We start from the raw sequence: 14,654 nt of genomic DNA, 5'->3' as shown, positions 1-14,654 counted from the left end.
TTCTGCTTGGTTTCCATATTATCTAATCATGAATTCAATCTTAGTCAAGTCGTGAAATCAACGCATTTTTACGCATTTAAAGTAATTATCTTTAACCAATCCTCACAGAATACAGACCAATTCTGTCAACTTTTATTCTTTATTGATACCCTACTATTTATCGACAATTACTCTGCCTGAGTTTAACTCTGTATCAAGTGCATTTTTAAGAATACTGAGTAAGAGATAAACTTGACATTATTATCATTCCCATTACTAATGTATACGATAATGGCAATAAACTAAGTTATTTGTTACTCGAACAATGTAACAAACGCGGCACGGCGCGGCGCGGGGCTCACCGCGCGATTAACATGCTAATGAGTGCGCCCGCGATATCATCGCCGTAATTATGTCTTTACACGTCTATATATTTCCTTATTAATACATCCACTTCTTGCCTCGGCCGGCTCACGACGGTTAATCAAAATCGTCGCGGTAAAAAACTAAACAAAACGCCGTTCGTCGCAGAGATTCTCCACGATTTTAACGATTTCCTGCTAGCTCGTCGACTTCATAAAAGTAGTATCAAAACATCTCGACTTATTAAATCGTTTATACTTTATACTTGGAAGCGATTTTGTATCTCGGAGGTTAATGTGATACGTAATTTACGTCATTTATCTACACGGAGGCAGGGAGCGGCGACTAGTATGGTTACGGTCGGGGGTTCTTTATTTTTAGCCCGCGGATTGATAGGTCGGTGTGGGCCGAGCGCGTCGCTTATGCAAATGTCCTAACGACACATAATGGTACGGGCGCGGGCTATCTCCATCGCACGGTAATTAGGTCCTAAGTGCCGCCCTCCCCCGCCGTCCGTCGCCCGCCGCACGCAACTCTACCATGTTTGTGTCGCCTCGAGCACGACTATGTTTTTGTCTTCATACTCGTACGCACAGGATATTAGCTACCGTTGATTATTGCATTTACTCTAACTATTGTCTCCTTATTCTCGCTACGAGCCGTATAATGATAGCGTTCGTAGAGTCTAAGAGTCTTGGACATTGGCATGCCTGTTCGTTAACCTCATGTTGTATTAGAATATTGAACTGAACTTACCCGCATCGAGTATCCTCTGTTTGACGGAGTGTTGTCTGCCGTGCCAGAACTGCCATGCCTTGATCTCGTCCTCCGGTGATTTTTCCTCTCGGAACATGAGCATGACGACGCTCTGCAAAAACAAAGTTCACATTAAATAAATGCTGCTAATTATGAGAATATTTTAACAGCGTGACGTTAGTGCCGTTTTGACTAATTGAAAACGAACATGGTAAACTTTTAGGTTGTGAAGGTCAGAGTTAAACGAATTCATTTGTCTCAACAAACTTCCTCAAAGAGTAGTCCAATTTTCCGATGTTTTTTCTCAGACATCGAAAACAAAGTAAGCCACACACAAAATAATATATTATATCGATTTGAGCCAAAGATACTACTACATAATATAGTGAAGTTGTGAAATATTAACATTGCCCTTAAGTTTCCGTTCGAGCGCTGAGTGAAATACACTTCTAGTACGATTTCTATAGACAGGTTAGAAAATGAAGTGAAAAAGAAGTGGCTTGCGCCAGGCGTGGTGCCAGCCGCGCCATATAGGGCTAACGACGAGAAAGCCCCGCGCTGCTGCTGATTGATGGATCGCTCCCAGCCCGTTCCGTCCACCATCGACAGCCTCTCAACTCGCGACACGATTATTGTGATATCGACAACCCTACAAAGGTCAAAGAGTCACTGTTTATTAGCAGAGATGAGATGAACATCTTTTACTAAAACCCTTTATTGAATAAAATTTAACTATTAAAATGAGCGAATTCGTAATGGATCGCCAAAGGTCCGTCGTAATGAGCGACTCTCTCCAGGATCCTCGGTAACACTTAGCTCGCACTAAACACGATATTGTGCTATGAAGAAGTGAATTTATGAGTAATTTGTGAAGGAAAATAGCCGTGCATTCGTATAAGGGGGACACGGGCTTTCTCCGAAGATCGACCGGCGCGTAAACTCGCCGGAATCACGCATACTAATAGATAGTTCATGTATATAATAGTAACGGTTATTTCTGCGTCTTATCTCAGTGTCACATCGATTAGTAGGTAAACGCGTCGACTGCTTTATGTATGCTCTTAGTTATCTGTGTTTTTGGAGAAAAACAGCGTTTGTCAGCTATAAATATATTATGTTATTTCGAGGTGCTCACACGCCATATATCAGCCGAACTGACTTTTATCGCGGCTAGGTGTTTCGGCTTAGGTACGTTACTGTCGTTGGAGTCCGAGTGGACTGTATAAATATTGGCACCGTTAGGATTAATGATTAATAAATGGTGGACAAGTAATTTAAGACCAGCCGGTAATGGCTTACGTAATTTAGTGCCCATTTTGAAATCACAATTGATAACGAACTGTGTAGCTATTGTTGTAGCCGTGGACTGTGATACATGTCCATAATCAGAGATTTGCAATTGGTAATCTGTATTACAAAATAATGTTGACTCAATTAAAGACTTATTGTGCCTTTGATGGCTGATAATAAAGATAAAGGCATTTATACGGCTCGCTCGCTTAAACGTATTTTACAGTGAAATAAATGAGTACCTTTCAAATCAAAGAAGAATCTGAATAAATACTTACTTTAAAAATTGTAGCTTAATTATTTTTCAATGTGGGCATAGTATGATGATTTTGTGAATGCCGAAGAGGTTTTCCTAGTCGCGTACTGTCGTCTGTCGCTCGCACGACTCTAGGTCGTGAACTATTGAATTTTTATCAGGCTAACGGTATCAAATTTCAGGTCAATTCTACAACTATAATGTGTGGGTGGAAATATACAGAAAATACCATGGAACTTTCATCGCGACCCTCTAAGTGTATATTCATTTTAACCGACTTCCAAAAAGCTCCTCCTTTTTGGAAGTCGGTTAAAAATGAATTTATGTGTTTGTCTGTTTATATTTTTTTTATATGTTCAATGATCACTTCACCGTTTGTGGACCGATTTTCAAGATTTTTTCGCAATTGTATCAGGTTTAATCCAAATTTGGTACCATGTTCATAAACAAGGTGACTTGATGATGGGATACATAAGTAATCGAGGGAATTCCTTGCTATTTATACTAAAAACCCATTTATCTGAATGATATTGTGATTTCGATTCATAATCTGAAGTATTTCAAATGGAAACTTATAGTGATTTTGAAGTTTTCCAAGTGAATCATAGAAAAAAGTCAGATTTTCCACCAAGATATACCATGGTTCGAAGGTGGTGAACAAATCTCCGGCCTCCTTAAATACATCCGATATATAATTGGGGATTTTGACGTTGTTTTAAGAATTGAAGGCATATGCTAATGGTACATTAGATTATTGATCATCATCGTCTTTACGCTTACATCTTGAAACAGCACATTATGACTCTAGGCTGAAAATTGAGCACAGAATAAGTTGAGGTTTAGTCAAATTTTGAAAAAGGCACTAACGAAGAATATATCATTTCATACTTTTTAGATAATTTTAAGAACATTGTTTTTACCCTGGAAGTCGGGTTCAATTTTTTGTTAAAAAATATTAATTTCACTCTTTTTAGTTATCTACTTTATGCGTTCAATTTTTTGTTACAAAATTTTTAAGTTAAGTTACGTAAGACTTAAGAGCTTATGTAACAATTTTAACTGTACAGAGTCCTTTTATATAATTTCTCGTAGGTACTAGGTACAAAATAATTAATTCGCAGCGAAAATATATAATTAGTGTCAGAATTACTTAAGCGAGAGATAAAAGTAGCTTTTTATATTTAAATAAAATTACGGATTCCAAGAACTTTAATTGGAAAATTATTCCTTTTTAAATGAGTGCGTCGATCAGCATAAATAGTGAGTTTTATTTTTCGCTGATATCGAGTAATATGACACTAACATTTTGTGATATTCACAAGGTCGAAGCTTATGATCCGGCAACAGGTTTTGGCAAACATTTTATTTGTTTATAATGCTATTTTATTATGTTGTGAAAATACTAAATTAGGAGAGATAATCAACAATATTTCAAAATGAGTTATTTTAGTAACCCAAAACTTAATGGAATATTAGTTTTATATTAAAAAATATTACATGACACGTCTCAGAATAAAAAAAATGTGTTTGGCTACTAAAAAGCACTATGAGACAAATTTAAGCATATTTAATATTAAATTTATTTGCATTATATACCAGAAACAGATTTATACAAAGTAAGGGTCACTTTATCAGGAAAAAAATCGGATAAGCTAAGTGGATAAGCTCATAAACAAAATGTCACATCAAGAAAAACTGTGGAGCTGCAAGACGCGTTATAATTATATTTCGATAAAATCAATTTTGTTTCATTTAGCGCGATAGTTCCCAGTGACAAAAAAGGTTAGCTGCGAACGATGAAACGTTAATTAAGGTACTGAAATGATAATTTTACATTTTGCTCGCTCGTTACCCGCGCACCGGATGTGGGACGCGCCATGTAGGGAGATGCAATTATTACACCCTTGACAAGATGGATCGTTAATTGCAATGTATTTGGAGAAATGTCCCCACGTCGCCCCGCGTCCTGGTCTCGGTGAGAAAATAAAGATAACGTTACCCGTTACGTGCATAAAGTACCGAGAACAATAAAAGTTATTGGGTAATTAAAAAGCCGGGCGCTATATCAACGAACGAATCAGTCATATAATCGTGATAAAAGTTTCGACTCCGCAATTGCACAAACAGCGCTAAAGGAGCATAAAGATATCTCGCAAAGTATATAAAGAACTGGAGTTAGACAGTTAATTCGTTTTTTTTAGTAGCAAACACACGTAATTACTTCAAATAAACGCACAAGACACGCGTCGTGTCGCAAACTCGCAACTCGGGGCGAGTTACGTCCGTGTTTCGGAACGTCAATTAATTAATCGACTGGATCGACATTCGACCCGATTTCAGGAGCCCGACTTCGGTTGACAATCTGAGTTATCTGATTAAACACGCTTTCTCTCCGCGTGTTGCGCCGCGACGTATGGTGCTTCGACATAATATTAAGTACATACAACGATATAACGGTATCTACTGTAAAACTGTTGAAGGTTGTATGTTTAAGTTAAGAAGGAGGGGAAAATATTTGGATTTATAAACAAACATCAAAACGATAATATAATATACGTGGGAGAGCCATGCTTCGGCACGAGTGGGCCGGCTCGACCGGAGAAATACCACGTTCTCACAGAAAACCGGCGAGAAACAGCGCTTGCGCTGTGTTACGCCGAGTGAGTGAGTTTACCGGAGGCCCAATCCCCTAGTCCCTACCCTATTCCCTTTCCTACCCTCCCCTATTCCCTTCCCTTCCCACCCCTACGCTCCCCTATTACCCTGTTTCCTTTTAAAAGGCCGGCAACGCACCTGCAGCTCTTCTGATGCTGCGAGTGTCCATGGGCGACGGAAGTTGCTTTCCATCAGGTGACCCGTTTGCTCGTTTGCCCCCTTATTTCATAAAAAAATAATAATAATTTATCATCTCATAATATGACTGCTGAATGTCGTTTGCAGTAATATTCAAGTTGGTACTACATTTTCAGTAGTTTCGAATTTGGATTCATAGTAAAAAATAATATAAAAGATAGCTAATTCAAAGTTTAAATACAATTTTGTTCCATAGAAGACAAGCCCAGCGATGTGTAACCATAAAAGTCCCACGAATGTTGTTAAAGCTATTATGTCTACTTCATTTACATGCTTATTAATTACGAATATTTTAAAACATTTATTTTATAATCCTAAACTTACTCAGGATTCGCTTGCCGTAGTTAAAAATATGTAGCTCAGTAAAATAATGCTAATTATGTATATGAAATAATTATTTACATAATAACGTAAATTCTTTGAGCATAGGAATATTTACGGTTTTACCACAAAAGATTAAACATCTGTTGAACAGTTGTTTTGAGACCATTTCGTACAGAATTTTTCTCTAATCAACTGTTCAAAGGATGTTTAAATATTTTCTAGTAAGACCGTTAGGGTTTTTCAGTATTACTTCACATTAATTTATAACATTGGAGTTGCGTGCTTTCAGCGGCATAACTGGCGGAACGGCATGCGCGTTGGCATCTATTTATCTGCTAGTAAACAAGTTAAGTAATAAAGTTACGCGGTCGAATGTAACTCATCGCCGGGAGCCGGGATCGGGATTCGTTCGTTTTTGTCGCTACGAGTTCATTAGCCGGCGCCCATCCGTCAGCCCTATCTGCTTTATGACAATAATTTATGTTGTGCGCTGGACGCGAGTATTTCGCTGAGCTTTATCGATAGCGCAGAAGTAATGCCCGACTCGATACTCTGTATCTGATACGGATACGTCTGTTTGTTAAGTGCGCCAGTTGTGCTAGTCGTTTTAACGCCTAGATTATTTCTCCGGGTGTCGGTTTCGACATAAATCCAGAGCGGAACTGTGGGTGTAGCCCCGCGCCGTGTTTTCATATTTATTAAACCATTTTTTGATAGTCATCGTTTTCAAATAACTTTCGATATGCTTTATGTTAGTGGCCGGCTTATCTCGCTCTCGACTACTGAAACGACTCTACACGTTGTAAATGAAAATTGCTACAAACTTATGAATAGAGAGTAGGTACCTGGTGAAAAAAAAATTATTACTACACGTACAATTTTACTTTGTCTAATATAGAGTGCGGTCTATCTGAGCTTTACGAAGGCAATGGGTATCATAAAAACAATATTAATGAAAAAGATTTATTATAGACATCTCGACTCTATATTAATTAGTTCATCTCATTTTCATATTATTATCTTTTGAATTTAATTCAAATTGAGATAAAACACAAATATCACTGTTGTCTTCCTGTTCACAGCCCAAATCTGTCTGATACGCAAAATACGAAACTAGGTTTGTTTACTAATTGAATTCAATTCAATTTCAAGCATTACATATAACTGTACTAGCGTATAATTCACGTACTTCCAGTCCTCTACGTATCGGTGTAGGAAACGTTTTAAAACTTTTGAATATTTATGCGTGTGATTGATCGCATTATCGGTGGCCGGCAGCGCTGGCTGGACCGCGACGCGACGTAATCCCGCGCGGTCCGTCCGGCGTCGGCTTTACGTGGCGTTACGTCGCAGCACTAATCTGCTCAAACGTCCGAAGGAAATGTCAGATTGAAATGCGCAGGGAGTGATACGGATTAGCGCCGGCCGACGCGCCCGATGAAAACTAATTTTAATGTTTTTCAATTCTAGGGACTATCTTGTAATACCTAAATAATATTATAATATTAAATTTTCGCATAGGTTTATCGGCGTTCTTCTAAAATTAGACGGACCGGACGTAGGAGAATTCTAAACTTAGAGGACGAGTCCGAAGCGACGTGCTTGCTCTGATGCCTAGACGTGGAGTCGGAGAAACGACTAATTAATTGGCATATTTTTGTAGCTATAAAATTTTATATTTAAAACATGATCAATTTTAATTAACCAAATCGATATCTCAGATTCGTAATTTAGATTTTATGAGCTTATGACTTCCTCTGACACGACGGAGTCGATAGATTTACTGACATACTGATAAGATAACGGAGCCGTTGAAACATCGTTTGCGTATCGCAGGTCTTCTTACAGCTCCTAGCTCTTGCGAGAGCTTAGATGTTAAGAATGAGATCACGGCGAGTGTTACACAATCGGTCCCGGCACCGGCGTCGGCGGTGATTGGCCGGCTCGCGGCTGGCCGTCGCCCGCCGATGGTATCGGGGATTGACGCTAAATACGCGCGCTGTGACAGCCCCCTATCGAAACAATGACGACCTCGCGTTGCGCAAGCCTCGAACTTATTGATACGATTCATCGGTGAAAGTCAATTAAAATTATTGAGAAATTACGTGGGAATTTAAACGGTTCGGGTAATAATTATTATTTAATGAGTGATTAATTTCAGCGCTTATATGAGCGTTATCTAATAGTACGTAATGTTACGAAAGCGTAATAGTTATCGAATAGCGTTACGCGAACCTGAAATCGAACGTGGAAAATTCACGCTCCGTGAAGCGGCGCCGAGCTTCACACCTGCCGACTACGATCGTCATTATCGCACCCGAAGTCGGTTTTGACGACATAATTACCCATGTTCTAATTATTATCAAACATAATAAAGCAAAAACGAGGAAAATATAAACGAATCCAAAAAAATCCGAACAAAAACAACAACCTCAAAAAAATTTTTTTCGAATGTTTTTGAAGAGACATTAACAAATCAGTATATAAACCGTAAGAGGTTAGTATAATGCTCGTATAATTCAACAATTAATAATGTTGAAGGATGTGGAGCTCCGCGTGTACAACTCCGGAGTCAAGGGTGCGAAATTGAGTCATCCCGCGTGATTGATTACCGAGCGTCTTCCAACTATTAATGATGTGTATGCAAATTGCATTATCCATTTTTGGAATACCGTAATACTTTTTTTATATTTTTTAAAGCGACGCACGAAAACTTCATTCTGCGCCAGCGGCCGCGAGAGCGATCTGTCTCGTGTGACAGCCCTTCACTTGTCTGGCGATCGTGCCCGACCGTTACGATCCCTCATATTCGGGGCGATTCGTTAACGATTACCATAAAAAGCAAAATCAGAGCAGACAACGCAAAAAATTAAATTAAAACTCATTAGCCGTTGTCGAAACGAAAATATTTATATTCGCATCGACAAAAACTGGAGCAAGAACCGCGAGCGGTGAAGAGAGCCTTCAGCCGAATCATACGCGATATATTCGAAGTTGTTAAAAATGTAGAGAATTTAACGCAAAGCATCGCAACTCACTAGTTACTTAGCGAAAAGATATTTTAAATGCCACATTTTATATTTCCAACTTCACTGTCGAAATTTTCGAATGCAAGTGCTTTAAGTACCCAGGCGTGACACGACTCTATCGTAGTTTCAAAGTATGAATTAATAGTTTAGTCACGTTGTTTGATTTGTAGCTCATTAAACACTTTTAACAGTAGTTTCGTTTGTTTTATACCGGTGGTAGGCACCATTAGCATCAACGTTTCGGATTCGGAATTTCATTTGGATTCGGATTCGGATTCGGATTATTCGGAAATAAAAAATTTTTTATTTTATTATTTTTGTTTTATAGTTAGCGTTAATTTTCCTTTCAATGTCCTTTTGACTACAGCGTAGAGCTTTTGATGGAGATTTAACCATTGAAAGTAGCAGATAATTTTTAAATAACAAACCTAGCCAATAGTTATGACCTCTGTGGCTTAATGGTTAAGAGCGTGTGGTGGCTCAAGCCGAGCGTCGCGAGTTCGAATCCCGCCGTAGGAACAAAAAGTTTTCAATGTTCCTGGGTTCATGCATGTGTATAAAATTTGTGTATAATATAATATAAATCTTAAATATATGTATAGTATAAAAGTATTAAATATATTTCCATTGTCTGGCACCCGTAATACAAGTCCTTCAGGTACTTACCACGGTGCCAGACTGACGTAGTGTGAAGCGTCCATAGTCCATAGATATTATTATTATGAAATTTTGTTAAGGCCAATCAAAATCCACCCAATATATTTTTCCCAACAAATAAATTAGTGATCATTAATGGTCTTCAAATGTATCGTCAACCCATAGATAAGCGGAAGTCTACAAGAAGCGCTTAAAAGGTATTAAATGGCATTCGTATGTTAATTATATGGAGCCTTAATTATACACAGCGTCATGGCGTCGTGTTCCTACACCGAGCGTCTTCCACCGAGCTTCCCATTTACGCAACATTTTCACTAAATAGTTGACTGTTTTGCGTGTAGCAAATTATGACCATAATTTATTATAAATCGGACTATTATTTTTTATGAGTCATGCGTTCAATAAGTATAGAATAATATAAAAGATGAAGCATGTAATAATCATTGCTAATAGTAATTAAGTAACTACGAAACAATCATGAGTTATTTCACTTGTAATTGATTTATAAAAACATTAGATAATCACGAAAAGATAATAACATTGCAGAGTAATAATACTACAACACGGTATTATTATGTAAAAGTAATAGAAGTAAACATAGATCGGGTTATATTGTGTCTCCCCTTAATTCCCGAGAGCGGAGACTGACGAACTATCACACACACATTGTGCCACGACGATGATTAATTGTAGCAATAATACGTGATTGATCATTTTCTTGCACTTTTTGTATATTTAATTACATCGGGGCATCGCTCTACAAATGTTGACTTAAGCGCCGCTTTAAAAGTGCATTTGTCACGTGCGATTCAAATGCAAATTTTTAATTGACGCTACCGTGCGACCGAACGGGATAAGACTTGTATATTTTAGGGTTTAATTAGGTTTAATTCGGATAAAATTGAGTACATTTCGACGGAGGAAATCACGCCGATGATATCATGTGAGGGCCCGAACAGCCTGCGCTGCAATTACAGCACTCACGCCATGCCGCGCCACGCCGCGCCGGCAGAGGGCCGACCTCCTCACTAAAATCTCTCGTATCTCCAACGGCTTTTTGACACGCAAAATATATTGACATCGCGTGTGAATTTTTAACTGTCAGCCGCGGCGAAGTAATCGGTTTTATAGATGCACGGTCATTACTGACTAAAGTTTAAAATAAACACTGACACTGTTAAAAGCCGTGCCTAAAATAATTGAATGTACAGTTTTCTTGTTTTTTTATGTGTAAAATAAATTTACGTCTATCTTTTTATTTTACACGCAAATTTAAAAATACAAACTTTAGCTTCGAATAATAATTGGTTTGGAAATTACAGTTCTTTGCAAAGCCTCGCAATAAAGCAAGGCAAATAAGACTTTGCATTTTGTGTTCTGTCGTAGGTATATTTTGCAGTAGAAACTACAAGACATTTGAATGTCGTAACTTAGTCACTAATTGGATATTAGTATTATTATCTATATTATAATTAAAACTTAAGTCTTATTACAACCTACGGACAATAGAATGTCATCTTCACCATAGTAGGTATAAAGGTATTAGGTACGGATCTGGAAGCTTTCTTTTTTTGAAAATCGCTTCAGCCATTGTGTGAATCTGCTTTATCGCGAAATTGGAGCATTTCCTCGTGCCGCCTAATATACATAGGAATGTGAGATTTTTCATATTTAATGGCGCACCCGCTCGTTAAGGAAACGCGAGGCTCGTATTGAAATTATTTTATCATAATACAGTAAGGTTATTGTTTCAAAAGAGAGATACAATCCTCGGCGAGCGGCGGGCGGCGGGCTCCCGGGGCGGTCATTGTGTTGTTCCTATATGGTGAATGTCAAAAGCGTCGTCTTAATTATCGGGCGCAGCATACAATGCGGAGCCGATTGCGCGCAGATAACGCGCCGCGCTCTATCTATACTCCGTTCACAGTTATTCCGCCTCCGAGTTTCTCCAGAGTGATCCTTCCGCGGTCGGCACAAGGGTCCTCCGGAGGTAATTCAGCACCGGCAGCCGCGCATTCATGCCGGCAGCCCGGCCGCGGCCCACTTGCCTTAATAATAACTTCGAACGTATGTCTCATTGTATTTGTGATTACTCCGATCCGAGGCCGTACGATCGAGATAAACGTAGAATCACGCTGGAACTAGATGAAAAACGATCGCCTCGCGCGGTTAACCCTATATTTTCTCATCGGCAAAATAAAAATACGAGTCCCGGTATTTCCATTTCAAAACAAAGAGATGATATGGAACGAGCTCGACCGCTTCGAATGTGGTTTTTCAAGTTTTTCAAGAGATTCTCGCAAATTAATAATATTATTTAATTATGTCACGGAGCGGGTTTTCAGCCTTTTTCTATGGGAGCAGCGGAAAATAATAGAACGACGGGATTTCCGATTTCCACGGAAAAAAGAGCGATCATCTCTGTGTTATGGTCTTTTGTTATTTATTGATAATTATTTTCTCATGTGGTAATGAACTAATGACACAGTTCGGTCACGCGACGGTTTCGCTGCCGAGTGCCGCTAATGACGGCCGACATTGTATGCCATATTTTACAATTACCTACTGACAATTTGTAATTAATTAAGAATAATCAAGATTATTTTAAGTTGTGTTGTATAGAGTAAAATCACTAGAAACTTTAGGTTAAAGGTAGGTAAAAGGTTTAAAGTGATCTTTACATTTTAAAACAACTTCGCAAATATTTAAAAAGAACCTAATTATGCAAATCATACAGACTTTTGTAATCATTTGAAATAATTATTATGATTATATATTTAAAATCATGATATACTCATAAATTTCGTGTTATCTACGAGTTTTATTAAAATATTCCATTGATTAGAGCGGATCAATATTTTATAGATCGCAAAATTGAATTGGTAGCGCGTTCGAAAATCTGTAGCTTGAATTATGAGCAATATTTCCCCCAACGACCGGATATTATAAACCACTATTTAAAACGCTCGGTTTTTACTTGAGGCATCATTATTATGTGGCAGCTCAAGCCGGGGGTCGCGGGTTCGAATCCCGCCGACGGAACAAAAAGTTTTCAATGTTCCTTTTGGTCTGGATGTGTATTAAATATGTGTATAATATAAAAAGATCTTAAATATATGTATAGTATAAAAGTATTAAATATATTTCCGTTGTCTGGTGCCTGTAACACAAGTCCTTCAGGTACTTAGCACAGGTCTAGACTGACGTGGTGTGAAGCGTCCATAGATATTATTATTATTTTATTATATAATAAATGTAAGATTATATTTCTTATACAAATTACGTTTACTTGCTTCAATATCACTACCTAGTAGAGACTTGAGGGCTTTCGTAGAACACTACACAATTTCGTATTTCCGAATATTTAGCGAATTTAAAAAAAAATTAAAGTAGCCCTTTAGATTTATTAAAATATCAATCAGTTTCCAGTTTCCACACGCAAAAAAATCATGCGCAATTGTAAAAAAAGTTTCGAAAGTGAATAAACGAAGGTGAACATGAAACCATAAACAGGAGCTGCGTGAAACGAAATCTATCTAAGGATTCTGCGGTCGGCGGCGGAAAGTGCACATTACATAAAATATGCACCGACCGCGCACCACGCACACGTGTGTATTAAACATCAACGCGCTCGATCTCTTCCATTCTTTTCAAAACGCTTTTTATAAACACGCTAATTTGTGAAATTGTTACTTCATCGTGCAAAATTTTAGGGATTTCATTAAAATAGTATAGTAGTGATTTGGTTCTGGATAAATGACTACTTTGAATATCGAAAAGTAGGTTTGGCTCAAGCTATTTTAAATAACATAGAGATGTATTGATCACAATACAAAAACATATACAGTAGCCTAACTTAGCCATGTTCTTGAATTTAAATTCTTGGAATCAGAAACAAGTTTAACGCGCGCGAGGGATACTGCATTGTCCTGCTCTTTAAAGTTATCTAAAATCACGCTAATGTGTGAGTAAGCTCAATTTCGGCGGCCTACTATGAAGATACCTACTGTATACTATTTATACTGTGTTTAACGGTGTTTGAGCGCAAGTAATAAGCTAACGTAAACATCCGGCCGCTAAACACGAGTGAAAACTTAAAGGAAATTTTTGTCGTACTCGGAATTTTTAGTACAATACAAATTTCCGTGTACCGTTACTTTTTATGCATTTGTTTAATTGCTGGGAAAGAATATCTTCGATGTATTTTGAGAAGAGCGGACGTGATAAATTGAAACTCAAATTATATTTTGAACATCAGATTGCTAATTGCCAATTTGTTGTCTACACTTGATGAATAAAGGAGTGTTTTGTTTGCCCAAATCAACGTAAAATTGTTAATAACTGGGAGAACATAGTGACGGCGACGAGTAGTGTAGTTATCTCAGTAATAAACATCAACGATATCTAAGAATCTTGGGAACCCAGTAGAGGATGCAGCTGGTATGTACCTACGGAGACGTCGACGTTATATTACGGCCATAAATAACGTGTTTTATTCCGCGACAGCAAAAAGTATTAATAGCTTACTATGGTAGAGTCATAGAGTCGTACGAACTTACCTTCACTATTTGATTCTTAAGCGGCTTGTCGGGGTCGTGGAGGTACTCCAGCGTGATGCCGTAGAACTGGCCCTTGTTGATGTACGTGATGCGGTCGTCCTCCCGCCGCTGCGAGCTGCTGGACGCCGTCTCCAGGTGGTACTTGAAGCCGTACGGAGAAAACCTGCCGAAACGAAACCAGCGTTAGCGACTGACGAGGATGAGTGGCAGCCACCACGCACTTAAGATCGAGATAACGGCTCTACCGAGTAACATAGTAGTGGCGACAATAACCGTCGAGATAAAAGATCAGTAGTTTACATGGGGCCGTTTAGAAAAATTGCGATTTCTTCTTTGAGATTAAATATCACCAGTTACGACAATAAAGTTTCCGTGAAGTGGAGCGTGCAAAAAGTGGAAATCTTAATTGCGCCGGCTTGTCTCCGCAGCCCGCGTTACGTAAACTCGGGCTTTAGAGATCCAGTTCGGAGTGCGCAATGAAAATAGCATTTTCTCGGCGTTTCCTGCGCGGGCGGCGGAAGGAAAACCCGGGCTCGCGTGTCGCACTGACGCACGCCGCCGCCGCGTGATCGCAAACGACTCTTTGTT

The 14,654-nt window shown here is 38.6% G+C and overlaps 1 protein-coding gene across 4 annotated transcripts in view; it reads right to left on the bottom strand.

Moving 5' to 3' along the window:
- LOC121730778 (protein grainyhead) overlaps window positions 1-14,654 on the bottom strand; it is a 115,043-nt gene that overhangs the window by 10,757 nt on the left and 89,632 nt on the right. For all 4 annotated transcript variants that reach the window (XM_042119970.1, XM_042119971.1, XM_042119972.1 and 1 more), the window contains 2 exons: window positions 14,067-14,229; window positions 1,099-1,210 (listed from right to left, as the gene is read on the bottom strand). In XM_042119970.1, the coding sequence (XP_041975904.1) occupies window positions 1,099-1,210; window positions 14,067-14,229 (275 nt within the window). The remainder of the gene's footprint in view (window positions 1-1,098; window positions 1,211-14,066; window positions 14,230-14,654) is intronic.

The sequence above is a fragment of the Aricia agestis genome, chromosome 9, assembly GCF_905147365.1.
Source record: "Aricia agestis chromosome 9, ilAriAges1.1, whole genome shotgun sequence".
Taxonomy (NCBI): domain Eukaryota; kingdom Metazoa; phylum Arthropoda; class Insecta; order Lepidoptera; family Lycaenidae; genus Aricia; species Aricia agestis.
This window is presented reverse-complemented; position numbering and strand designations above follow the sequence as displayed.